At 44.3% G+C, this 25,090-nt stretch overlaps 1 protein-coding gene across 1 annotated transcript; it reads left to right on the top strand.

The window, feature by feature from the left end:
* The first annotated feature begins 922 nt into the window (after window positions 1–922).
* Window positions 923–7,781, top strand: ZNF606 (zinc finger protein 606). The gene is made up of 3 exons (XM_068992879.1): window positions 923–1,018; window positions 1,246–1,344; window positions 5,709–7,781. Exons 1-3 carry the CDS (start codon window positions 985–987, stop codon window positions 7,694–7,696), a joined length of 2,121 nt encoding a protein of 706 aa, XP_068848980.1. The 5' UTR covers window positions 923–984; the 3' UTR covers window positions 7,697–7,781.
* The last annotated feature ends 17,309 nt before the right edge of the window (window positions 7,782–25,090 follow it).

The following is a 25,090-nucleotide window of genomic DNA, read 5'->3' as shown; positions in this document are numbered from 1 at the left end:
ATAGACAGGCCAAGAGAGAGGCATCAAAAGGAGGAGGGGCTGTGGGGTTTATAGCACACCTCCCATAACACAGCTCACTCCCCACTGCCCTCATGAGGGAAGACATGCCCCTGCCCCACCCTGGAAGTGCCCAGATACCTGAGACTCACTTTGATGGCTTCAAATGACTGTACAGGATGCATTCGTTGCAAAAATCAGACATCCTTTAATTTTTCTAGTGGGTGTTCCTGGTTCTTTTTCTTAAAAACGTCAGTTTGAACTTTTTAGAACTCAAAGTGCTCTGATGGCAACAGTTAGTGGCTCTCCTTGGCTTGGACAGCTCTGCTTAGTCCTGGCCCACCCCACCTCCAGTCCTTGGGAGGCTGTCCTCAGAAATAGTCTGGGAGTGGAAACTTCTCTCTGTGCCCAGGAAGGCAGCCTCTGAATGTTTAGAGAACCCTTCCAGGTCCTGGATCCACTTGAGCAGATGTCAGCCCCAGGTTTTCTGCTTTGTGATCAGGGTTCATGTTCTGCGTCCATCCTTGTCCTGGTCTTAGTCTTGGTCTCACTAAGTGTCTGCAGCTCTGGAGAAGCAGGAAGAACTGTCCAGATACTACCCAGTGTTACTAGAATTGAGCAAGACTTGGGAGAGAGCTGCTCATTTTTATTGTGGTTACTGTGAGCCCAGGTATCCACTTTCCTAAGAGTACATCTCAAATGCAGGGCCCTGGCTGGCTCCCAGTGAGACCTTATCCACATCAGTCAGAATATTGAATACATTCAGGGCAATTCCTCTATGTCCTGTTTCCTCCCCAACGGTGTCAGCCCTACTCCCTCCCCAGAAAACACTAGATGGAGTGAGGGGCAGGGAGGGTGTCTCCACGTTGAAGAGGAACATGTCTGGTCTTTTAGGAACCAGTGACCTTCAATGATGTGGCTGTGGACTTCACGCAAGAGGAGTGGGGGCAGCTGGACCTTGTTCAGAGGACCCTGTACCGTGACGTGATGCTGGAGACCTATGGGCACCTGCTGTCTGTAGGTAAGCTGCTGGCTGACCAAATAAACGAAGCTGTCCTTGCAATACCCTCTGCTCTCCCTGTTTACCATCTTATATGAGCCTCAGGAGGGCCGAGGTGATCATGAGCCCTGAGGTTCAAGGATGGAGTCCCTACTGATCATCAAGTATGAAGTGAGGTCACTCATGGAAAGAGCAGGGGAAGGAGGGTTACCTGACTACACAAGTCCGTGTTTTTCCTCTTTATGTAGGGAATCAGATCACCAAGCCTGAGGTCATCTCCCTGTTGGAGCAAGGAGAAGAGCCATGGTCAATGGAACCAGCATATCCTCTTCAAGGCACTTGTCCAGGTGAGAGCAGGCCCCAGGTGGGAGTGAGGAACCTTCCTCCAAGCCCTGCTTTTTGAGAAAAGGGCTGAGGCCATGAGGAGTTCACTTCCTCAGATAGCATCACAGTTCCTTCCAAGGAGTTTCATCCCTTGTACTATTTTCAGAGCAAAGATGCCCACCTTCTTATCAAGGTAGCAGTTTTTGTATGCTGCAGTTTCCCTCCTTACCTCTCATATTATCTGCTGTCCCTTTTGTCTAAAAAGACTTCTCATTCATTTACCTACTTCTTAGTTTTTTATTGTAAAACTTGTATCCTTGTAGTCACAGACTCTCTTTCCAAAAAAAAAAAACCCAGCAAAAAGTGATTGTTTCATACAGATAATGTAACTACATGATTTAAAAACTCAAAGCTATATAAAATGGGTAAGTGAAAGAAAGTTTCATTTATACTTATTCACACTGTTCTTATCCTCCAGAGAGACACACAGAAACACACAAAGGTAACCCCTTTCCTTTTACTATAAATTTTTGGTTATTTTATTAGTGGTTTTCCTGGGAATTATAATTAACATCTTAATTTGCAGCAGTTTAGTTTGGATTTTATGTAATTGTCTTTTAAATCAGATAGGAAACAAATAAAAATGCATTTATACAGTCTTGTATTTACCTATGTAAGTTACCTTTATTGTTGGTCTGTATTTTGAGTGATCTTTTCATTTCAGTCTGAAGAACTCCATTTAGCGTTTCTCATAGGGCAGCTTTACTAGCAAACTCTTACCTTTTGTTTTATCAGGGAAGGTCTTGATTTCTCTATTTTTGAATGATAGTTTTGCCAGGTATAGAATTTGTGGTTGACACATTTCTTCTTTCTGTCCTCCCTGGTTTCTGATGAGAAATAAGCTGTTAATCTTGTTGAGGATCCCGTGTGTGTGATGACTTGCTTCTCTCTTGTTGCTTTCTGGATTCTTTCTTTGAGTTTTGAAAATTTAACTACAGTGCGTATGCACGTGGCCTTCTAGATTCCCAGGAATGTGTTAGAACTTTTCAAAGCTCCTATGCATATCTCACTCCTCAGCTTTTCCTTTCATTTCTTAGTTTGTATATCATTTGCCCCAACCATTTTGCATCATCTCAGACAGTAATTAAAAAAAAAAAAAAAGACTTCTTAAAACTTTGCCTGGAAATGTTTGACAGATCCCTACTTCCTGGAAGTAAGTATGTGCAAGTTCCCACAAGCCTTTCAAGTGGGATCTTTCTGGGAACCACCAAACAGCTCAGATAATGACTATTCTTTAGGAGTGAGGCTTTGAAAAAGCTCTAGCTTTGTTCTGTTTCCTCCAGCACCAGAAATATGAGATGTTATTTTTCAAGGCTACTGCTGAGTTTAGGAGTCAGAGATGGGATTAGGCTAAGTTAAAATGCTACAAATCTGTTCCTATCAAAATTAACTATTCTCCTTGAATAAACTCTCTGGGTCACTGCACAGCTTTGGTTAAGCATATAGGCACACATAGTTACTTTTCACCTTTCCAAAGGTGAAAAAGAGTACACATAGTTCTGTATTTTGTTATTTTTAATTTAACAATATACTGTGCTCTCTCTTGAATCCTAAAGGTGGACATCTTCCTGTCCACTCTAACGAAGTGGGCTTTTGTGGAGTCTTACCTGTTGCCCCCATCTGGATCTGAAACCTTGTACCAAGGCGTCGTAATTTCCAGTAGCTTTTATGTGCTGACCTTTCTGAGTAATCATCCTGAGCCCTGTGGTTCCACCAGCTCCAGCCTTACACTTCTGCCCTCTTGCAGACCATCTCAGCTGTCTCCTTGATACTGATAGAACCAGGAATCTCAGCTTTCCCTTCTGGCTGGTGTCCCCACCTTCCTGATGTGTATTCCTTGTTCAGCCTTCTGTGAGTCCCTGGAGCTGGAAATGGGGAAGTCATCCTGACTCCCTGTTCTTTCCTCTCTAAGAAGTAATCTCTCTCCTCATCCAGCTCAAGTTGCTGAGTAAGGTTTTGTCATGAGCTCTCAGGTGGCGTTTCTAGATTTACATCCCTGAAGTTTTCCATTGTGAGGTCTCTGCCAGTAAATCTACAATGACTTGCATTACCTGTTAAACACCTGACTCGATCTCAAGACCTTCCTATTTTCCTCTATTTTCTTTTTCTCTCATTATTTCCTGCCTGATTCCTGGAGTTTACTCAGCTGGCACCCTTAGGGATGTGTGGTGCCTTTGCTCGTCACAGCTTGCCTCTGCTTGTGCCATTCTGGCGGTCTGTACTTGAGCCATGCTCGAAGGCTGAGCTCATGTCGTTTCTTGTGGGTGAAACCTTCCTGGATGGCTTCTGTCGTGCTGATCTCCTTTTCTGGCCTCCCACCTGCTTAGCATCTACAGCCCCACAGTCACAGTGATGTATAGTGTTTCGATTGTCCTCTCATCACAGAGATTATAATTTGCAGGTGGAAGATATGCTCAGGTCACAAATACTGATTGTAAAGCTAGTCAGAAATTGTTTGGTCAGTGACTTGGTCAGCTACCATTTAAAAAAGTTTTTTACTGGGAAAATTCAAAAGCTATTTGAAGATCATTCCCAGACTTCTGGGGCTTCCCTGGTGGCTCAGCAGGTAAAGAACCTGCCTGCCAATCCAGGAGATGCAAGTTTGATCCCTGGGTCTTGAAGATCCCCTGGAGGCGGAAATGCAACCCACTCCAGTGTACTTGCCTGGGAAATCCCATGTAGAGAGGAACCTGGTAGATTACAGTCCATGGGGTCACAAAGAATTGGAGACAACTGAGCACAAAGAGGGACTGTCTAACTTCTAGGAGCTAAGCTTAAAATTGATAATAAATGCCAGTTCTTCAGCAGAGTAGAATCTGTCTCTGTTGTGATGGACTGGGTAGTAAAAGGGGAAAATAGTATATAGTGAAGAATGCAGAAAAACCTGAAGAAAACAAGGGTCTAGGTCCATATTGGGTTCCTGTAGCATTTAGACACTGTGGTATGTTGAATAATGATACCCTCCTCCCTTCGCAAAATGTCCGCATCCAAAGCTGAATATGGTGCTTTATGTGGCAAACGTGGCTTTTCAGATGTGAGTTAAACTAGGAATCTTTTGAGATGCAAAGATTATCTTGGATTGTCTGGATGGGCCCATTATAATCATGAGATCCTTATAAGAGTGAGTATCAGAGACCCCAATATGATTGACAGAAGCAGAAATAGGAATAATATACTTTGAAGATAGAAAGAAGAGCTACAAGTCAAAGAATGCAGGTAGCTTTTAAAGCTGGGAAAAGCAAGGATATGGATTCTCCCCTAGAGCTTCTGAAGGAAAGCTATTTTCATTTTAGCCCAGTGAAAGCCATTTATAACCTCTGACTTTCAGACTGTGAGATGGGTGATTTGTTATAGCAGCAGTAGGAAACTAGTGAAGACCCTTCCGTTGTTGGAGGACTGATACCTCAGCAGTGATGATAGGTGGCTTCCACATCTTGAATTTGCCAGACATTTTGTTGGTTTTACGATCTCATTCAATCTTCAGAAAACTCACCTAAGGAGAGTGGCAGAGCCCGTAATTAAATACAGATTATCAGACTATAACTCCTGTGCCTTTCCATTGCAGTATGCTGGCTTTCAAGTCTTCTCTTCTGCCATCACTCTGCAAACTATTCTGCAGCGTTACAAGAACTTCAGGAGTACCCTTAAACTTTGTGATTTTTACCCTTTGGGCAGATGGTTTTGTGTTACTGAGTGAACTCTGTGGAATAGGAAATAAGGCTTGATGCCTTGTTGGTGATACTTTCACTTAACACCCCTCCTTTTTTTGGTAGATGTCAAAATAGGAAAACAGTAGGACATTATAACATAGAAATGAATTGACATGCTTTAATAATTTAAATATTAGTTGCTGAGGGGCTGGTTGTTCATCTGTCTTTTGCTTAACCAGTTATTATTTTTTCACCTTAGCAGTATTAAATGTGTCAGGATCCTCCAGACAACCCCCCCCCCCCCACCCCAAGTTCAGTAATTCGGTGAAAGTACACACTGGACTCAGAAAGCATTAAACTCAGGGTAATGGATTGTTACAGTGAAATAATACAGAGCAGCATCAACAGAGGGTAAGGTGTGTGGTTCTAAGTCCAGAGGAAACCAAGTGCAGGCTTTCAGTAGTCCCTTATTCTAGTCCTCCTTTACATGGGGAAATGTTCCTAAATGGGTTTTATTCATATTCAGTAGACATTTTGTATTCTAGTTAACTACTTACGTTCACTCTTTACTATTTTCCTCTTTCCTGTTATGATCTTTCTCTGGGTTACCAGTGTATTTGGAAACAAGTTCACACTTGTCTTTTCAATTTCTCATGGACTTTTTCTGTTTATTTCAGAATGGATGAAAAATCTTGAAAGCAAAGCGTTGATCCCAACACAGAGCATATTGGATGAGGAACAGTCTCATAGCATGAAGTTGGAGAGATACATATGGGATGATCCTTGGTTCTCCAGGTTAGAAGTTTTGGGATGTAAAGACCAATTAGAAATGTATCACGTGAACCAGAGTACAGCTATGAGGCAGATGGTCTTCATGCAAAAGCAGATACTATCTCAAAGAGGCTCTGAGTTCTGTGAACTTGGAGCAGGGTGTAGCCAGAGCTTAAGCATTGTTCCATCTCAGAAAGTTTCTCAAGTGGAACATTTCTATAAGCCTGATGTAAATGCTGAAAGTTGGAGATGTAACTCAGCCATAATGTATACTGATAAGATTACCTGTGAAAATAATGAGTATGACAAAGCCTTCTACCAGTCCATGCAGCCTGTTCACCCTGCAAGGGTACAAACTGGAGATAATCTTTTAAAATGCACTGATACTGTTAAATCTTTCAATCATATACTGCATTTTGGTGATCATATGGGAATGCATACAGGAGAAAAACTCTATGAATATAAGGAATGCCATCAAATCTTTAACAAGAGCCCTTCATTTAATGAACATCCGGGAATTCACATTGGAGGAAACCAGTATGATTACAAAGAATATGAAAACATCTTTTACTTTTCATCCTTTATGGAACATCAAAAAATTGGTACTGTAGAGAAAGCATATAAATACAATGAATGGGAGAAAGTCTTTGGGTATGACTCCTTCCTTACACAACATACAAGCACTTATGCTACAGAGAAACCTTATGAATATAATGACTGTGGAACATCTTTCATTTGGAGTTCTTACCTTATCCAACATAAGAAAACTCATACTGGAGAGAAACCCTATGAATGTGATAAATGTGGAAAGGTTTTTAGGAATCGTTCAGCCCTTACTAAACATGAACGGACTCACACTGGAATAAAACCTTATGAATGTAATAAATGTGGAAAAGCCTTCAGCTGGAATTCTCATCTTATTGTACATAAGAGAATTCATACAGGAGAGAAACCTTATGTATGTAATGAATGTGGGAAGTCTTTCAACTGGAACTCCCATCTTATTGGGCATCAGAGAACTCATACTGGAGAGAAACCTTTTGTATGTACTGAATGTGGGAAATCTTTCAGCTGGAGCTCTCATCTTATTGCCCATATGAGAATGCATACTGGAGAGAAGCCCTTTAAATGTGATGAATGTGAAAAAGCTTTTAGGGATTACTCAGCCCTTAGTAAACATGAAAGAACTCACTCTGGAGCAAAACCATATAAATGTACTGAATGTGGAAAATCCTTCAGCTGGAGCTCCCATCTTATTGCCCATCAGAGAACTCACACGGGAGAGAAACCCTATAACTGTCAGGAATGTGGCAAAGCATTCAGAGAACGTTCAGCCCTCACTAAACATGAAATAATTCATTCTGGGATTAAGCCCTATGAATGCAATAAATGTGGAAAATCCTGTAGTCAAATGGCTCACCTTGTTAGACATCAAAGAACTCATACTGGAGAAAAGCCCTATGAATGCAATAAATGTGGAAAATCCTTCAGCCAGAGCTGTCACCTTGTTGCTCATCGGAGAATCCACACTGGTGAGAAACCCTACAAATGTAATCAATGTGAAAGATCCTTTAACTGTAGCTCTCATCTTATCGCTCACCGGAGAACTCATACTGGAGAGAAACCATATAGATGTAACGAGTGTGGAAAAGCATTTAATGAGAGTTCTTCCCTTATTGTACATCTGAGAAACCATACTGGAGAAAAACCCTACAAATGTAATCATTGTGAGAAAGCTTTCTGTAAGAATTCTTCTCTTATTATCCATCAGAGAATGCATAGTGGAGAGAAACGCTTTATATGCAACAACTGCGGAAAAGCCTTTAGTGGTCACTCCGCCCTCCTCCAACACCAGAGAATTCATAGTGAAGAGAAACTCTGTGAATTGAATTGATGAGGTTTTTATTTTATTGTACACTTGATAACACACTGAAAAAACCCTATAAGTATACTCAAGCGGGGAAATTTAATAAGAGCTTAGTAAGACTTCTCCCCCTATTAGTCAGTAGAAATTATCTTCATAGAAGAAACCTGTGAATGAAAAGAAAAGTAAAAGCCTTCCACAGTTATGTAGCCCTTGTTTAAAATCAAATAAGTACAATGAGGAGAACTCCAGACTCCCCTCATGGTTCACCAGGAATCCTACTTGAGCAACATGAACATAGGGAATGAAACGTCTATTAGTAAGAGGTCTCTACTGTTTGTGGCTCAGAGTGCATTGTTACGGGAAAAACTTTATCTTAGAAAAGTATTTTCAACTGGAAATACACTCCAGCATCAAGCTGGAGTATTGAATGGAAGCTTTACAATAACATTTGTGCATCATTATGGAAACACAGATTGTGCTATTGTAAGAGGAGGGTCTGGGTGCCCTTTAAGAATAGAATATGGAATACTAAACCTGAATTTAAGAAAAAAATAGTATTGAATGAGATATTTACTGTTGATCAAGATTAGCCTTAGAAAAGAGTAGTAAATGAGATTACTAATGATGGAAAGGTTATTGTGCAGAAGTATGAGACTGATGTTCTTGGAACAAAAGGTGATACTTCATAACCTAGTATGTCAGTGTCCATGGTTTACTCATTACTGCAGTTGGACAATTAGTTTGTAATCTATTTTAGGCAATCACATAAGTTATAATTATGGACACTGAGTCAGAACGCATAACATAAAGGAATAAAAAGGACACAAAACTGTATATACATATCCACTAGAACATCTGAAAAGTGTATTTGCATAAGGACTGGAAATACTCATGGGTAAATTAACCTAATAAGATTTTAAGTTTTACAAACACATACAGCAGTTACCATGTACTAGACTTTGTTACAAAATACTTTTCAGATATTAACTTATTCAGTCCCCTTAATTCTATAAGATAGGAATATTATTATCTCAACTTTACAAGTGGGGAAACTGAGGCAGAGATCATAAGAAACCTACCTAAGGACACACAACTAGTTAGGAGTAGAGAGATTGACTCCAGAGTTCATGTTTATAACCACTGTGTTACGCTGCCTCTGCAGTGATAATTTTTTTCCCCTTAATGTGTTTTTAAAAATTTTCTTCACTGTTTTTATAGTAGATATTTGATAATAAAAATCAAATTCCTAAACAATGAGAAAGTTACCTGGCTCTTTGCCTGTGGAATTTCTGGTAATATGAGAGCAAAGCTCCCTTTGAAATATGAAGTCTAGATTGGACATTGAGAATCACTGCATTTTCTGGGCTCTGGTTTCCCAAGAATTTCACCACCTCCATCCCTGAAGATTATAGTCAACCAGGGGCTGGAGGACTCGCTGGAGGTTTGGGCAAGTCAGGGGAATGCCCCTTGATGGCTTTAGAATTACCCTTCATGAGGCAGAGGGCAAGAAACACCTCTGCACAGGAGATCCCCGTTTCTCAAGGTCTCCCTGGGATGCAGTGATTCCTTATCTTCTCTAGATGAAAAGATTGCTTGATAGTAGGGAGGAGTCAGAAGGGAAGAGAGATCATCAATCATCTCATAAAGTGAGGAAGTTTCTCTGCTCAGAGTGGAAAGAGGGGGTAAGATGAATAGGAGGACTTGGGTGGTGTTTCTTTGGTTCACAAATATTTCCTCTGTTTCCCTAAAGTTGGGCTATAATTTGGGACCAACAATCCTTCCTGGATAGGTTTCAATGGTATTGGTTAGAAATCCAGGGTACAAAAGGTTCATCTAGTTCTCTAGGGGTCCATGACGCTCCAGGGGGTGAGAAGCAGTCGCCTGCTGGTATTGTGGGATGCTGTGTTCACTATCTGATGCCTATAGCTGGTGCTTATATAGGTGGTAACATCTGATCCCTACCTTAATGTATAGTTAACCCAATAAATGTTGCAGGGGTAAATTAATTGGATTTCTCATGTGATTTGTGCAAAGATCATTGAAGAGTCTAGAGTTATCAGCATCATCTCTGTAAGAGAACACAATCTAATGTATCAAGAGTTGTACTGCCAATATATGGGAACTGTATTCTAATACCCAAAGAAATACACTTTGAGTGAACCCAGATTCTCTTGATTTAGTGACTCCAGAGGGTTTTGGAAGTCATATACAATATTCCACATGCATCCTGGTAAGTTCTTCTGTAACTATATTACCAAGCCTAGTATTTTTTAAAAAGTATTTCTCTTTAAAAATTTTATGTATTCATTTGGCTGTGGCGGGTCTTAGTTGCAGCATGCAGGATCTTGTTTAGTTGTGACATGTGAGAGCTAGTTCCCTGACCAGGGATTGAACCCAGGCCTCCTGCATTGGGAGCATGGAATCTTAGCCACTGGGCAACTGGACTACTTTAGGAAGTCCCCAGAAAATATTTCTAAAAGGGCCTCCTGGACTTCTAAAGGGTTGTTCTAAAAGGATCCCAGGCTTGTGTTTCCTCCTAGGAGGATTCCCTATCTCCCTACCACCTATCATACAACCTCGTGTGTCCAGGGCTCCCAGGTTCCCTCTTACCTCCCTTATTCTCACCAAAACATGGCTCAGTTAATTGCCCTTTTGATAACCCTGCTTCAGTCTTCCCCAGCTCTGAAGCCTTCTGGGCCTGGTTGGAAGTCTCCATTCATCCGGCATCTGCTGGAAGACGAGTCTCCTCTTTGCACAGCACCTCCTCAGCTCCTTGCGGGGAGTGGCTGCTCGCTCACCCACTCCTCTTCACTCACTGCTCGCCTGCCTTTTGTGGTTCTTTTTGTTCTCCCTCCCTCAGGTGGTCCTCCCGCCCTTTCCTCTGAGCAGTTCTCTCTTGGAGCCTCAGGCTCGCATATCGCTCCTGCTGCTTTGTCGCAGTCACCTCAGGGATGGGCCACTCGTCTGCAGAGACTTCCGCTCTCGGAGTGTTACGTCTAAAACCACCCCCGTCATACTGCCAGTCCCGCTATCCGTGTAGACGGCCTTCCCATGTCCTGACCTCACAGCTTTTTACCTCTCTGCTAGTGGTTTTGCCTCCCGCCCAGCCTGCAAAGCACTGCCATTGTCATCCCTAGGACCATTCCATTACCAGTGACTAGGACCTGCCCACCATATCGTTTCCTATGCTAGTTGGCTGTTTAGTACCAAGATGCCAACAATCCCTTGACTGAAGCTTCCCTCAGGGTTGCTCCCAGCAGATGAGTTTGCTTCCTGTTTCCTGGGTGAATAGGAGCCACCAGCAGAGGCCTTCCACTGTAGGTCTCCACCTCCTCTACCCACTTTCAGTAACATCCGTGCCTTCCCACTGGTGCCTTTATACAAACTGACTGTTGGCGCCAGAGCCTGTTCCATGTCCACTGCCTCAGGACACTGTTCCTGCAAGGTTCCCGTATCTCTTGTAGCATCAGGTTTTCTATATATACTGAGTTATCCCCATTGATGTGCAAACATACTTTAAAAAAAGAAAAGAAAACCCTCTAGCTCCTGTATCATTCTCTGTTTTGTTACAGAAAGCAGAATTTCTCAAAGGTGGTCTCTTCTTGCTGTCTTCGTTTCCCTTCCATTCTTTCTTCTGCTCAGCCATTCAGTTGTGTCTGTCTCTTTGTGAACACATGGACTGTTGCCCACCAGGCTCCTCTGTCCATGGAATTTCCCAGGCAAGAGTACTGGAGTGGGTTGTCATTTCCTCCTCCAGGGGATCTTCCCGATCCAGGGATTGGACTGATATCTCCTGGGTCTCCTGCATTGGCAGGCAGATTCTTTACCGCTGAGGCACTGGGGAAGCCATTCTTTCTTGAACCCACTCCAAAACCTACCTTGCTGCCAGATGTCCTCCACATTGCTAAATCCAGTGGTCAGTTCTGTTTTCTTCCTTGACTTGAGCAGCAGCATCTCAAATTCTCAGGTGATGGGTCATTTCCTCCCTGAAACACGTTCACCTGGCTTTCGGGGCGCGACCCCTGCCCCTCTGGCCTGCGTTTCAGGTCCCTTTGCTGTCGCCTCCCCACTTGCCGTCTGCTCACACCACCTAGACCTCATCCAGTCTTGAGGCTCTTTAACCACCACAGGTAAGCTGTTGAATCTCCCTTTATGTCTACAGTTTGGTGAGTTTTGAGAAAAATGTCCATATCCTTGTAACCAGCACTACAGTAAGACTAGAGAATTTTTCCCCTTCTCCAAAAAGCTAGTTCCCCATGTCTCTGTTTCACAGTTAATCCCCACCACAACCCTAAGTCCTGGGCAGCCACATGTCTGTTTTGTGACTATACATTAGAATTGTCTTTTAGAGTTTTATAAAGGGAGAGTTGTACAGTGTTCTCTTTGGATCCTACCTTTTGTATCCAGATACTTCTGCTCAGCATGATTTTGAAGGCTCCTCCACGTTGTACTGTGTGTCAGTAGCTTGCTTTCCGTTACGTGGATGAGCCACAGTAGCCATTCTGTTCGCCTGTAGATGGACATTGCCGTGAGCCCACCTCTGGGCCAGTGTGGATACAGCTGCTCTGGGTGTTCTTTTCCAGTGTGTGTGTGTGTGCAGGCTTTCGTTTATCTCGGGTGAGAAGCTAGCAGTGGAATAGCTGAGTTGTATGCTAAGTGTATGTTTAACTTCATAAGCTACTTCTGTGGGCCTTTTCATCTGATGTTTTTATTCTGTTTTACATTCTGGGAAATGTATCTCTTCTTTTTCTAAGATTTCATCTATGTATTTAAATTTTTTCTCTTTTGAAGACTTCTATTATTAATGCTTGGATGTTAGCATGTCTGCGTCTGCTGTCAGTATGCCTTACCTTTGCTTTCATGTTCTCGAATTCCTTTTCTTTCTTTCCTCTGGACAGTTCCTGTGTGCTGTGCTAGGTTGCCCATCTGTTTCTCAGCCGTCTGTTTGCTACTTATTTCCTCTAATGTATCTTCGTTTCAACAACTGGCTTACGTGCCCAGTATGTCGTCTTGGTTGTCTTTTATATGTCATTAGTCTCACTCCCTATTGTTGATGTCATGCCTTCTCTCTCTGAAAGTATGACTACTTTAAAATGTTGGTCCATCTGTTCTAATATATGTGCCTCTGATAGAATCTGAAATCCAGTGTGCTGTTTTTCTTTTGGAAATAAGTATGCTTAGAAAATTGCTTATTTCCTTGGCCAGTGAGCACACTTATTTCTCTTGTTTTCATCAGCTACATGTTTTTATGCATACATGGGATGGGATCAGATCCTGGTCCCTATGAACCCCAGTGAGTTCAGGGTTGTGAGGATGGATCCTGGGATGGGGAGGTTAAGGCACCAGAAAGCTAGTCAGTGGCTTCTTGCCTCCCAAGGTACCTCTGAATCAGTGACTTGCCTCCCAAGGTACCTCTGAATCAGTGACTTGCCTCCCAAGGTACCTCTGAATCAGTGACTTGCCTCCCAAGGTACCTCTGAATCAGTGACTTGCCTCCCAAGGTACCTCTGAATCAGTGACTTGCCTCCCAAGGTACCTCTGAATCAGTGACTTCTTGCCTCCCAAGGTACCTCTGAATCAGTGACTTCTTGCCTCTCAAGGTACCTCTGAATCAGTGACTTGCCTCCCAAGGTACCTCTGAATCAGTGACTTGGCTCCCAAGGTACCTCTGAATCAGTGACTTCTTGCCTCTCAAGGTACCTCTGAATCAGTGACTTGCCTCCCAAGGTACCTCTGAATCAGTGACTTGCCTCCCAAGGTAACTCTGAAGTGTGATCTGCCAGCCTAGGGCTTTGTAGAGTCAGGGTGGAAAAACACATGCCTGGTGTCGTGGAGTCTCTGCCTGTTTCTCAGCTACTCCCGAGCATGAGTTACTGCCCACCCTTGACTCCACCCCTCAGCGACCTGGACCAGGGGCCATTCATGGCCGTGTTGATGCTGGACCATCCAGCCAGCACGCTTTCCTCACTTTCCACTTGACCGCCCTGCCTTCACTTGCTGCATTGCACACATCACTACTTGACATCACCTCGTACGTTTTCTCCTTTCTTACCGTCCACTCTGTCTCCCGATGCCACACACCAGGCTCTGTGCTCCGTGGGGACCTCATTGGTCCTGGTCTGCCATGTCTGAGGTGCCCAGCATGGCACTCTGGCTCTGGAAGTGCTTGGGACACCAGCAGGTTATCAGTTATGCTTCTCGACCTCCTCATCTGGATCTCCTGACCGCAGAGATGTGGGGGGACTGAGGGGGTGCGTCACAGGGAGAAGGGCACTGAGGTCTCAGCAGACGCTCATGAAGCCCTGTATGTGGGAGAAGGCCTGGTCAGAAGGCTCAGCCATATGATGGGGTCCAGGGTGGATATCAAGGAGGCAGTTACAGGAATTGGTCAGAATTACCAATATCCTTTTAAATGTGCGGGAACTGAATGACACTTTTAAGAAAATGACCATTATCAAAATGTGTAATTTCTTAATTTGAAGAATAAATGTTTAAATGCTAAAAAAAAAAAAAAAGGCAATTAACTCAGAAGCAACAAGGCAGCCTTACCTTGTGGACAGAGGAGAGAAGGGCCCAGGAATGTGTGCAGTGCTGGGCACTCCCAGCAACACAGTCTTCAGTCAGGAGAGCCAGGGCTCATGCCAGCCTCCCCGGCAGAAGCTGTTCTTTCTGCCCAGACAGTGAGTGCCCTCCCTTGCGACGTCACAAAGATGAAACCCCTCTGCCGGTGGAGCGAGTGTGGTGGTTACGGGCAGCGCCCTGCTCAAGGTGGGTCCTCACAGTGGAAGGAACTGGTGGAGGGTCTGGAGAAGTACTTGTGTCCCAAAGAAGGAGGGTCCCAGTGGAGAAATGGGGGCCCTGATGAGATTTTCCAGCCAGAGACCACTAGGTTTGGTCTTGTTCCCCAACCTTCTTATCCTGACAGTTACTTGGGGGCATCTTAAAAACACAGGCCCCTCCCCCGGGCCCCAGAAATAACGTATTTTCAGCCAGGGTTCCGGAGGTTCTTGTCCTCCCTGGAGCAGATGTCTAGTGGGACGTGACATGGTTTATACCTCACAAGGGAAGAAGACAGCTTGGCTTGAGGTCACTGTGGGTCCACTTTGGGCAGGACCCAAGCAATGTGCTGGGGACTTGCAACTTGGCCCCATGTAGTCACGACAGCATAGAGGAGGGTGGTGGCCTAGGCTTCATCTTCCCTAGAGGGGCCATGCAAAGGGGGGTCTGGGATACAGGGGGTGCGAAACCTGGAGATACGGGGTGGTGGTGTAGAACTTTACTTCTAGGCTCCCAGAAAACACACGGTTAATTCCGTCCAACCTTTTGTGTTCCGGGAAACCTGGACCACGAGCCAGGCGTTCACAGACCTGGGGGAAGGACTGGGCAAGTGAGCCCGGGGAGATCGATGCCCCAGGCCAGCCCCAAAGACAGCAGTGTCCCTAGGGACCTTGACAGTCCCAAGTCCAGTCTAAACAGTGCCCGCAGGCAGGCCAACAGGAAGCTCAAAAGAGACGGGTTTGATCAGAGGCAGTTGTGAGACTATGGGATTTAGAGAGCGTGGGAGCCGCATCCTTACCAGGCTCGTCCCGGGGGCACAGCAGAATGGGGGGAAGACAGGTTGGGTGTTGAAAGAACAGAGCAAGGCCCTCTTGACAGTCCACAGCAGGAGGAGGTCTTGGGGGGCAGGGTCCTAGCCTTGTCACCCCGCAGACCTTTAGGAGGGGCAGCTGCCCTCTGGGCTGCAGCACAGGCGGAGTCGGCTCCTGGTCCTCGGGGCTGTGTGAGCATCAAGGGGCGACCAGTCTGTTCTTACTACCGTTGGTGGCACGGATGAAAGCCTGTTTCGTGTATCATGTGAACTACCGGATGGGCAGAGGACAAGTCCAGGGGACAGCTGTCTACACCATCTCATTGTTCAATCCCCTTTCTACATGCTGAGATGATTCAATTAATCTCTCCCTAAAGAAACTTTTGGAGACAGCCACTTGGGTCTAGGCTTTCTGGATGGTACCCCAGAGGTTGGAGGCGTACCAAATTGCTTTTTTTCAAAGATTACACTCTCACGTTTTACATCCAGAACTAACGCTCAGGGCCCACCCTGTTTTTGAGCTTTGTGTGGATTGCATTATTGAGCCGTCACTGTTACCCTGTGAAGTGGGTATTCTCTCCTCCTCCTATTTTACCGATGAAGAAACTGAAGCTCAGAGGGGTTAAGTAACTTGATGAAGTTCAAACATCTAGGAAGCTGGGGTAAGCATTAGAATGGGCCTACAGAGCCCTGCTGTCTCCTCTGTTTGGTTCTTGTGAGATGTTGCATTGAATTATAATTGATTCCCTTCTGTCTCCTCAAGAGTCAGGACACTCTGAGGGTCTTACTCACTCCCAGCACACCCTCTCATTCTGTTAGTCTCCCCATTGGCTGACTTGGTTCCATCAAAGAATTCCATGTGGCGACGTGAGCTGACCTCATACTGGTGGCTCCCAGTCAGAACTGGGACATTCTGTAGGGAGAAGAGCTCCTTAGTTTCTCAGAAATGCAGGGCAGATGGTGGACAACAGCTAAATACTTCCTTTCACCCACACGATAACAAGCCAGCAGTTTTGGAATGATGGACAAGGTTCAAAGTTCTTTTGCTGTTTTATTTTTGTTTTTAATGGAGTGCCCACTTCATCTGTGTGTGCCTTATGCAGGTGAGTTCAAACCACTTGGACAAACCACAGGCTGAATGGGTTGCCTCCACCAACGCTTTCACTCATTTCAGGGGAAGTAAAAAGGGGTGATTCCACATCACTGCTGTAGGTTTTCTTTTCCAGATCATTTTCCCTTAGAAAGACAGCCAGATGTCACCAAACAGCCCATACAGTTCGGTAAGCAGTTTCATGTGGTCCATGGAGCTATCCCCAAGCCCAGAGGTGAGTCATTGTGACTGCTCGGTCAGTGAAGTGGGGACCGTACTCTGTAGTCCTCCCAGCTGCTAGTCAGTGTGTCTTGTCTTCCGTATTGTTAGTAGCGGGATCCCTAAATTAATAAGATCAGATCGACTTTGACTGGAAGCTGGATCCTGTGTTCTCTCTCTGAGCTGGGTGATGGCAGAGCTCTCACTGTCGGGCCCTCCCAGCACCACCTCTCTGAGCTGATGACAGCACCGCACCCTTCAGCTCCGCACCAAGTTTGCCGAGGTTCTCTGCCTGGGAGGAGGGTTCCCAGCTTGCACGACTGCAGAAGCAGACCAGGACCCAAATGCACTGTGTTGCTAACAGTCCATATGCACCAGAGGAAACACTGGCTCCGAGCAGAGCACCCTGCTTTTGCAGACTAAGGCCCATGAATCTACTCGGCATTGGAGTAAACTTGCGAAGAACATTTGCTATCTCAGCAGTTAATATTTGGAAACTACATGTCATGCCCGTTCATCTGATACCAAGTTATATTGTAATTTTCCTAAATGCATCCTAAACCTCTCTCTTCTCTCTGGTACCCTTCGATGGCCATCTAGCTCCGCGTACCACGCCCATGCAGCCCCCAGCGAGCACTGGTAAGTCGGGATCTGGGAGTGCACGTGGGATCCATAAATATCTGCAGAGCTCTTGTGTCGTACGGCTCCTCCAGGAGGGCGTCCCATGACACTCATAACTAACCTGTGCAGCTCTCCCGCTGGCCCGTGCAAATTAGAAAAAGGCACCCCTTGCCCCCATGGCTGGGTTAGTAACCATGTTGCTAGGGACCGATTAGAAAATAGCACAGAGGTCAAAGTGTCAGGAAATATAGAAAAAAAAAACAATTAATACATCTGTCCATCCCAAAGACATTCTTTATTATTCCTCCTAAAGCTCAGCCATGGGCTTCCCAGGCAGCTCAGTGTAAAGAACCTGCCAATGCAGGAGACAGGAGAGACGCACGTTTGATCCCTGGGTTGGGGAGATACCCTGGAGGAGGGCATGGCAACCCACTCCAGTATTCTTGGATAGAGAATCCCATGGACAGAGGAGCCTGGCTGGCCGCAGTCCATGGGATCGCAAAGAGTTGGACACGACTGAGCAACTGAGCACGCATTCACGTGTACAAAGTTCAGCTGTAGTATTTTATTTCCCCATTCACTTCACCACCGCCAAAGTCCAGAAAAGGAATCTGGATCAAAGTGTTAGCAGGCCCACATTCTAGTCTTATCTTGACACTAACTATCAACACTAACCTCTTGCGAGGTGGCCCTAGAGGTTCGCTGAGGCCTCTGCCATCCCTGAGCTTTCAGTCCCAAGTGTAATTTCTGATCGAGACAGAAGATGAAATTGTCTAGTCGGATCACTGGAGACTCCAATTTTGTCTTGTAACTCTCAGCTCTCGGTTACAAGGAAAGATGCCTACCTCATAAAGAGGAAAGTACACCTTGAAAATACACTCTAATTCCAGTCTTCAGCTATCATGTTGAAAGTGGGCAAAATATCTCATAATAAACTGTACTGGCAAAGGAGTAGGGAAATTTAATGTCCTGTCTTGTGTGTAAGCCAGGAATAAGTGCAGTTTCTACAGAGGGCAGTTTGGGAGTTCTTATAAGAAGAATGCATTCACTTTTTGACCCACAGTTTTGAAATACACCCAGGATTTGTTTTAATCAGGTATCATCGTGAAGGAGGAAGGTTATACACACAGAATCCTAGAAACAGGCAGGGCACACCATGCCAAGCCATGTGGGGAAGGACCAGCCCTGTTAGGAGGCAGGGGGCAGAAAGAGGGGAGCATGACCCAGAGCTTCTGTTGAGCGTCTGGGGGAAGGGATGCGTGAGGCAGGGCAGGCACATGGGGCAGCTTTAGTGTTGCATTCGTTGTTGTTCAGCCGCTCAGTTGTGTCTGACTGTTTGCGACCCCATGCACTGCAGCACGCCAGGCCTCCCTGTCCTTCACTGTCTCCCAGTGTTTGCTCAAACTCATGTCCATCGAGTCAGTGATGCTCTATCACCCCCTTCTCCTCCCACCTTCAATCTTTCCCAGTATCAGGGTCTTTTCCAGTGAGTCAGCTTTTCTCATCAGGCGGCCAGAGTATTGGAACTTCAGCTTCAGCATCAGTCCTTGCAATGAATATTCAGGATTGATCTCCTTTAGGATGGACTAGTGTTGAATAGTTTGAATAATTTTGGCGGGCTCTGGGCTACAGGAGTGGCTATAAAAAATAGTATACCCAGCCATTCTGTTTCTAGGAAATTTTATTTAAAGTATGCTGGTCCATTTTCCTAGTCCACTTACCTGCCCCCTTTGCTTGGTGACTTTCTCCTCTGTTTTTCTCGTTCCACAAACACCCCCACCCTGTCTACCCCAGCCTTGCTTTAGAGGATGACCTGGTTCCCACCATCACTGGCAAAGCACAAGCACTTGAGCGAGCGTCTGCATCGCCCTAACTAGCAGCTGAATAACACTTGCTCATCTTTCCTCCAGGCCAGGTCAAGGCTGACCCTTCACCTGTGCACCAGCTTCCGTCCCCTCAGGCCAACTCGGGACACTGGTCGCTTCTTTCTCCCTTTCCAGTAGCATCACAATTTAAAGTGTCGTCCCTGTGCTCATGAGATCACGATGTCAGTTTTCCTGTGTTAAAAAGCAAAACCTGTCTCCCCATCCCTCAGCCCCTTCTGGGAGATGCCTTCATTTCTCTTCCCACCATGGCAGCAGAACTCTTCAGAAAATTTTCAAAACTTCTGCTCTATGTAATCCCTTTCCTTCTGTTCTCTCACGAACCTCTGTCAGTCATGCACATGGGTAACACCACTTCTGACTAGGTCTCTAATGACCTTCCCATTGCCAAATCCAACGACCAGTTTTCAGTAGTCATGGTTTTGAAACCATCTGTAACCCATATCCCCCACATCAGTATTTCATTATGAAAACCTGAAAATGTACAGAAAAATCGAGAGAATCATTAAATGAACATCTACGTATTCATTGGAAGGACTGATGCTGAAGCTGAACCTCCAATACTTTGGCCACCTGATGCGAAGAACTGACTCATTTAAAAAGACCCTGATGCTGGGAAAGATTGAAGATGGGAGGAGACGGGGACAGCGGAGCATGAGAAGGTTGGATGGCATCACCGATTCAACGGGCATACGTTTGAGTAAGCTCCGGGGGTTGGTGATGGACAGGGAATCTTGGCGCGCAGTGGTCCATGAGGTTGCAAAGAGTCGGGCATGACTGAGCATGTGAACTGAACTGAACTGAACGCGTAAGCATTTAATCTGCGAGCATTTCCATAGTCCCGGTTCTTTTCTTCGTGTCAAGCTGACTTCACATTGAGGTGCCAGTCTCAAAGAGTTGCTCCGCTCAGTTGTTGAGGGAAAGAAAGTGAGGGAGCACTCCGTGTGAGACGAGGAGGCAACTCAGTTTGTCAGATTTTGCAAATGGTTGAGTAATGCACTTAGTCAGTTGCGCCTTTGTTCAGCTTGTACCCATGGTAGCTCTGTTTGTTTATTTTCATTTCAGATGATGAGAAGAATGAGCCTGCAAGGACCACCCTTGGTTTTATAGCATATTCAGTGGGCCTAAACACCAATCCCTGGAATGCAGGTTTGTGGGATTAGATCTTAAATTGCCCTGTAATATCCTATTTTATTTAAAAACAGCACTGTGCAACCTAAGACCATCCGGCAACACTTGAGTTGTAAAACTAAGGCCACTCTCCATTCAACTATATCAGTGGCAGTCTCTGCTATACTTCAGGGACCAGTTTCACAAGAAATGGCTTTGACCAAAGACAGGAAACAGATGAAAAAAAGGAGTCAGGGTTTAGGTGGGAATTCAAATCATACTTGTTCACACAGGCTGTGCAATCTAGCTTGCATGGTTTTCTTGTAAATTAAGAATTTTTATTTTTAATGTTATTTCTGATTTTCTCTCCCATTCCCCTAAAACAATATGACTAACAAATATATTAACTGATATGTGTGTGTGTGCTAAGTCGTTTCAGTTGTGTCTAATTCTGTGTGACCCTGTGGACTGTAGCCTGCCAGGCTTCTCTGTCCATGGCATTCTCCAGGCAAGAATATTGGAGTGGGTTGTCACGCCCTCCTCCAGGGGATCTTCCTGATCCAAGGACTGAACCCGAGTTTATGTCTCCTGCATTGCCAGGTGGGTGCTTTACCACTAGCACCACCTACGAAAGTTGCTCAGTCGTGTCTGACTCTTTGCGACCCCATGGACTATGCAGTCCATGGAATTCTCCAGGCCAGAATACTGGAGTGGGTAGCCTTTCCCTTCTCCAGGGGATCTTCCCAGCCCAGGAACTGAACCAGGGTCTCCTGTATTACAGGTGGATTTTTTACCAACTGAGCTATCAGGGAAGCCCTCATAAGTGATAGTCATAGCTAAAAATGAGATTTTATGAAAACTTCTTTTCTTTCTATTTTTAGCATGGATTCCTCATAGACCTGCTCTTGTTAAAGTAATTACAGTTGCGTGTATAGCCCTCACTATTGCCCTGATATTTGGGACCACTATTGCCTACGTGATATAGTAAGTCTGTGCTAAATAATCTTTACCACCCTTCAGTAAGACGCACAGGTAACTAGATTATTTCATGGTAGTAATGTTAAGAATGGTGGTGATGTTGGTAATTCTTATAATCGCTGAATAATTATAGTCATTATAAATTTTCTGTGTTTTTCAGAATATGGCCTATATTCATGGTAGATCATGACATAAGTGAAAAATATAAAAAGAAACATGGCAAAAAATTTTTAAAAATGTATGAATAAATAATAAAAAAGAAACAGGACAGAATGAATACAATTTAATAGAATAGAAATGCTGATTTTCAACTTTTCAGACTCAAGATTGTGAAGTAAAACTTATCTCTTACTGTGGTTCATGATAAAAAAATGTTCTGAGATGCTGGCATCCTCTCACAATGTGATTTTCTAGAGTGAACCTGATGCTTTGGAAAAAAATCTTAATAGCGCAAAGCAGAAAAGTGACCACTGTCTCTTTCACTAGAAACTTATCATCAATGTGGTTGGGGTGATAGTAGCATTTAGGGAAGACACTTCATCTTGTTCACACAAATAAAGCTTGTGGCAAAGCTCAGTTTATGTGATCATTTTGAAATTAGTATCAGACAAAAGCAAGGCACTCTGACATCATGTGACTGTGATCAGGAGCAGCATGTTGATCCCTATTCTAGGATTTAGTTCCAGGATTCCATTATATCCTATCAGAAACATCTTGAGGAAGTACTAAATTCTTCGTTAGGATTAAGTGTGCACATGGGAAATACATTGCCATGTATGGAATATCTTTTAAGGTAACCATATTAGGACTACCTTGAATTATGTCAAATGAAGGTAAAATTAAAGGTGACATTGAAGAGATTTTGCTAATGAGTGAGTGTCACCAGCATGTTTGGTTCTGGATTTTCTAATCTGACAATCTCCTGTGACTCAATTTCAGTTCAGTTCAGTCGCTCAGTCGTGTCCGACTCTTTGCGACCCTATGAATCACAGCACACCAGGCCTCCCTGTCCATCACCAACTCCCGGAGTTCACTCAGACTCACGTCCATCGAGTCAGTGATGCCATCCAGCCATCTCATCCTCGGTCGTCCCCTTCTCCTCCTGCCTCCAATCCCTCCCAGCATCAGGGTCTTTTCCAATGAGTCAGTTCTTCGCGTGAGGTGGCCAAAGTACTGGAGTTTCAGTTCCAGCATCATTCCTTCCAAAGAAATCCCAGGGCTTATCTCCTTCAGAATGGACTGGCTGGATCTCCTTGCAGTCCAAGGGACTCAAGAGTCTTCTCCAACACTACAGTTCAAAAGCATCCATTCTTCGGTGCTCAGCCTTCTTCACAGTCCAACTCTCACATCCATACATGACCACAGGAAAAACCATAGCCTTGACTAGATGGACCTTTGTTGGCAAAGCAATGTCTCTGCTTTTCAATATGCTATCTAGGTTGATCATAACTTTTTTTCCAAGGAGCAAGCGTCTTTTAATTTCATGGCTGCAATCACCATCTGCAGTAATTTTGGAGCCCCAAAAATAGTCTGACACTGTTTCCCCACCTATTTCCCATGAAGTGATGGGACCGGATGCCAATTTGTGGAACTTCAATTTCAGTTTATTTCAGTAGTATAGACAAAGATGCTAACAGATATGAAGATCCCTGAAATAACTCACTAATGCATCTCATCCTGAACTCTAGTGACCAATTAAGTTACTGAGCTAGTGTCAACATTTACAGCTTTTAAGTCTGTGTTACCCAAAGTGACATTTTAAAACCTGAGGCAAAAGGAAACATATGAGCCCCAGAGTGCATGTTTGTATGTAATTTTTAGCCATTGATTTTCTGCAGCAGTGTATTTTGGGTATATGTCGATGAGGGGCTTCCCTGCTGGTCCAGTGGCTGAGACTCTGCTCCCAATGCAGGGGACCCGAGCTCGATCCCTGGTCAGGGAACTAGATCCCACAAGCCGCAGCTAAGAGTTCACATGCCACGACCTAACATCCTACATGCCGTGGTGAAGACCCAGTGCAGCCAAATAAAATAAATAAGTCAATATAAAAACTGAAAATATATTAGTGAGTTTTATTTCATTTAAACCAGGAAAGTAAAATTGTAATAAATTTTGTTTCTGGTATAAATTATTTAAACTTAATGCTGTGAGTTTTGATATAGGACTTTTCAATTTTTAAAATATATTCTCAACTACTTTAATGTTTTAGAAAAGAAGAACCGTAAAATAATACATAAAAGTGTGTATATAGAGACTCAATGTTTTCCCTTTTGACTCAGGCTCTCATGCAGTTCATCACAGTGCTGATGGAGCTTGTTTTTTAAATTTTGATATTTGGTTTATTATGGATTTTTCCAGTTTTTTTCCTTTTTTTTTTTTTTTTTACCTATATGGCATTGCTTGTGGGATCTTAGTTCCCCAACCAGGGATTGAACCTGGGCCCTTGGCGGTGGAAACACCGAGTCCCAACCACTGGACGGCCAGGGAATTCACTCATCTCAGTTTTTAAAAATATTAAGTCAAAATATTTATCATCATTACTGAGTTTTTTGGCACCCTTTTAAAATTGCACATGAAGTGAGCATCTCATTCTCCTCACCCAAATCCTGCTCCTGTCCCAGTTTCCTGATTATCTGCAGCAGTGTTTACAGTCAGATCAGTTCTTCTGCTGCACAGCGTGATTCTGAACCACTTCCTCCATCTCAGCTCCTTAGAAAACAATTAAGCGAACCCTAAAATGATTTATCATTACAGGCAGTGTTAGTTGCTCAGCTGTGTCCAACTTCACAACCCCATGGACTGTAGCCTGCAGGGCTCCCCTGTCCGTGGAATTCTCCAGGCAAGAACACTGGAGTGTGTAGCCATTCCCTTCTCTAGGGGATCTTCCTGACCCAGGGATAGAACCCAGGTCTCCCACATTACAGGCAGATTCTTTGCCATCTGAGCCACCCCGGAAGCCCATTATTACATGAGTCAAACATAATTAAGGTACGTATGTTACAAAAAATTAAGCACTGTATTATCCATTTCCGCTTCACAGAGAAATATCTGTTCAGTGACCCGCTTCCAGGTTTGGATCTAGGTGAGGAGGACAAGGCGCTCACTCCAGGTGCAAGATTTCAGGCAGTGCCCAAACCTGGTAGTCAGGATGAGTAAGAATACAGTATTTTTAAAAGCTGACTTAATGCATTTATAACCCCAGGATGAACATTTTAAATACAGGATCAGTCACAGTGCCAGGCCAAAAAGTACTGGAGATTGAGCAAAAGGGAAAAACAACAGTGCCTATGCTATCTTTATTTAAAATGTCGACATTTTGTTCAAAGTCTATTTCTGCCTCCCTCCCCGTGTATTAGCACCAGCGTGTACTAGGGACTGCTTTTTAGTCAGAAAATCACAGGACTAAGGATTAAGACCTGATGATTTAGTGTGGAAATTGTGCTTTTCAACTTTATCTATTTGGGGAATTCTTTCGGTGGTCCAGTGGCTGAGACTCTGCGCTCCCATTACAGGGGGCACAGTTTGATCCCTGGTTGGGGAACCGAGATTCTGCAAGCCCCAGGGCACAGCCTTCCCCCCAAATTATGTATTTTGTTCTCCAGTCGACTGGTAGAGGCTGAGGAAAAACAACAACTTGCATCACTTTATAAAAATATCAAGATCCCATCATTAGGAGATGAAGAGGAGTTCTTTGAGGATGAGGGCCAGGACGAGTCCACGTACCTCCTTCCAGAGAATGAGAAGGAACTGGAAAATTTCATTCATTCAGGTAGGGGGTCAACCAGTTTATCTTGTCAAATCGAGTTGCAGGAAAGCTGAGCTGACAATGGTGGTTTGGTTTTCTCAAAAGCAAAGCTAAGTGGGAGGTAAGAAAGATGAATATTTCTAGCCACACCTGCAAGAGTGAACAATTCTGTTACACAGAGGGGCAA

The sequence above is a fragment of the Capricornis sumatraensis genome, chromosome 20 (genome assembly GCF_032405125.1).
Source record: "Capricornis sumatraensis isolate serow.1 chromosome 20, serow.2, whole genome shotgun sequence".
NCBI classification, from domain to species: Eukaryota; Metazoa; Chordata; class Mammalia; order Artiodactyla; family Bovidae; genus Capricornis; species Capricornis sumatraensis.
The sequence above is the reverse complement of the archived record's forward strand: the minus strand, read 5'-3'. Positions and strand labels throughout refer to the sequence as shown.

Bases quoted from the DNA above. Each gene is read 5' to 3' on its own strand.
- ZNF606 (XM_068992879.1), top strand. From the start codon at position 985: ATGCTGGAGACCTATGGGCACCTGCTGTCTGTAG. The intron at 1,019-1,245 runs GTAAGCTGCTGG...CTCTTTATGTAG, and splicing joins TGGGCACCTGCTGTCTGTAG to GGAATCAGATCACCAAGCCT. The intron at 1,345-5,708 runs GTGAGAGCAGGC...TGTTTATTTCAG, and splicing joins TCTTCAAGGCACTTGTCCAG to AATGGATGAAAAATCTTGAA.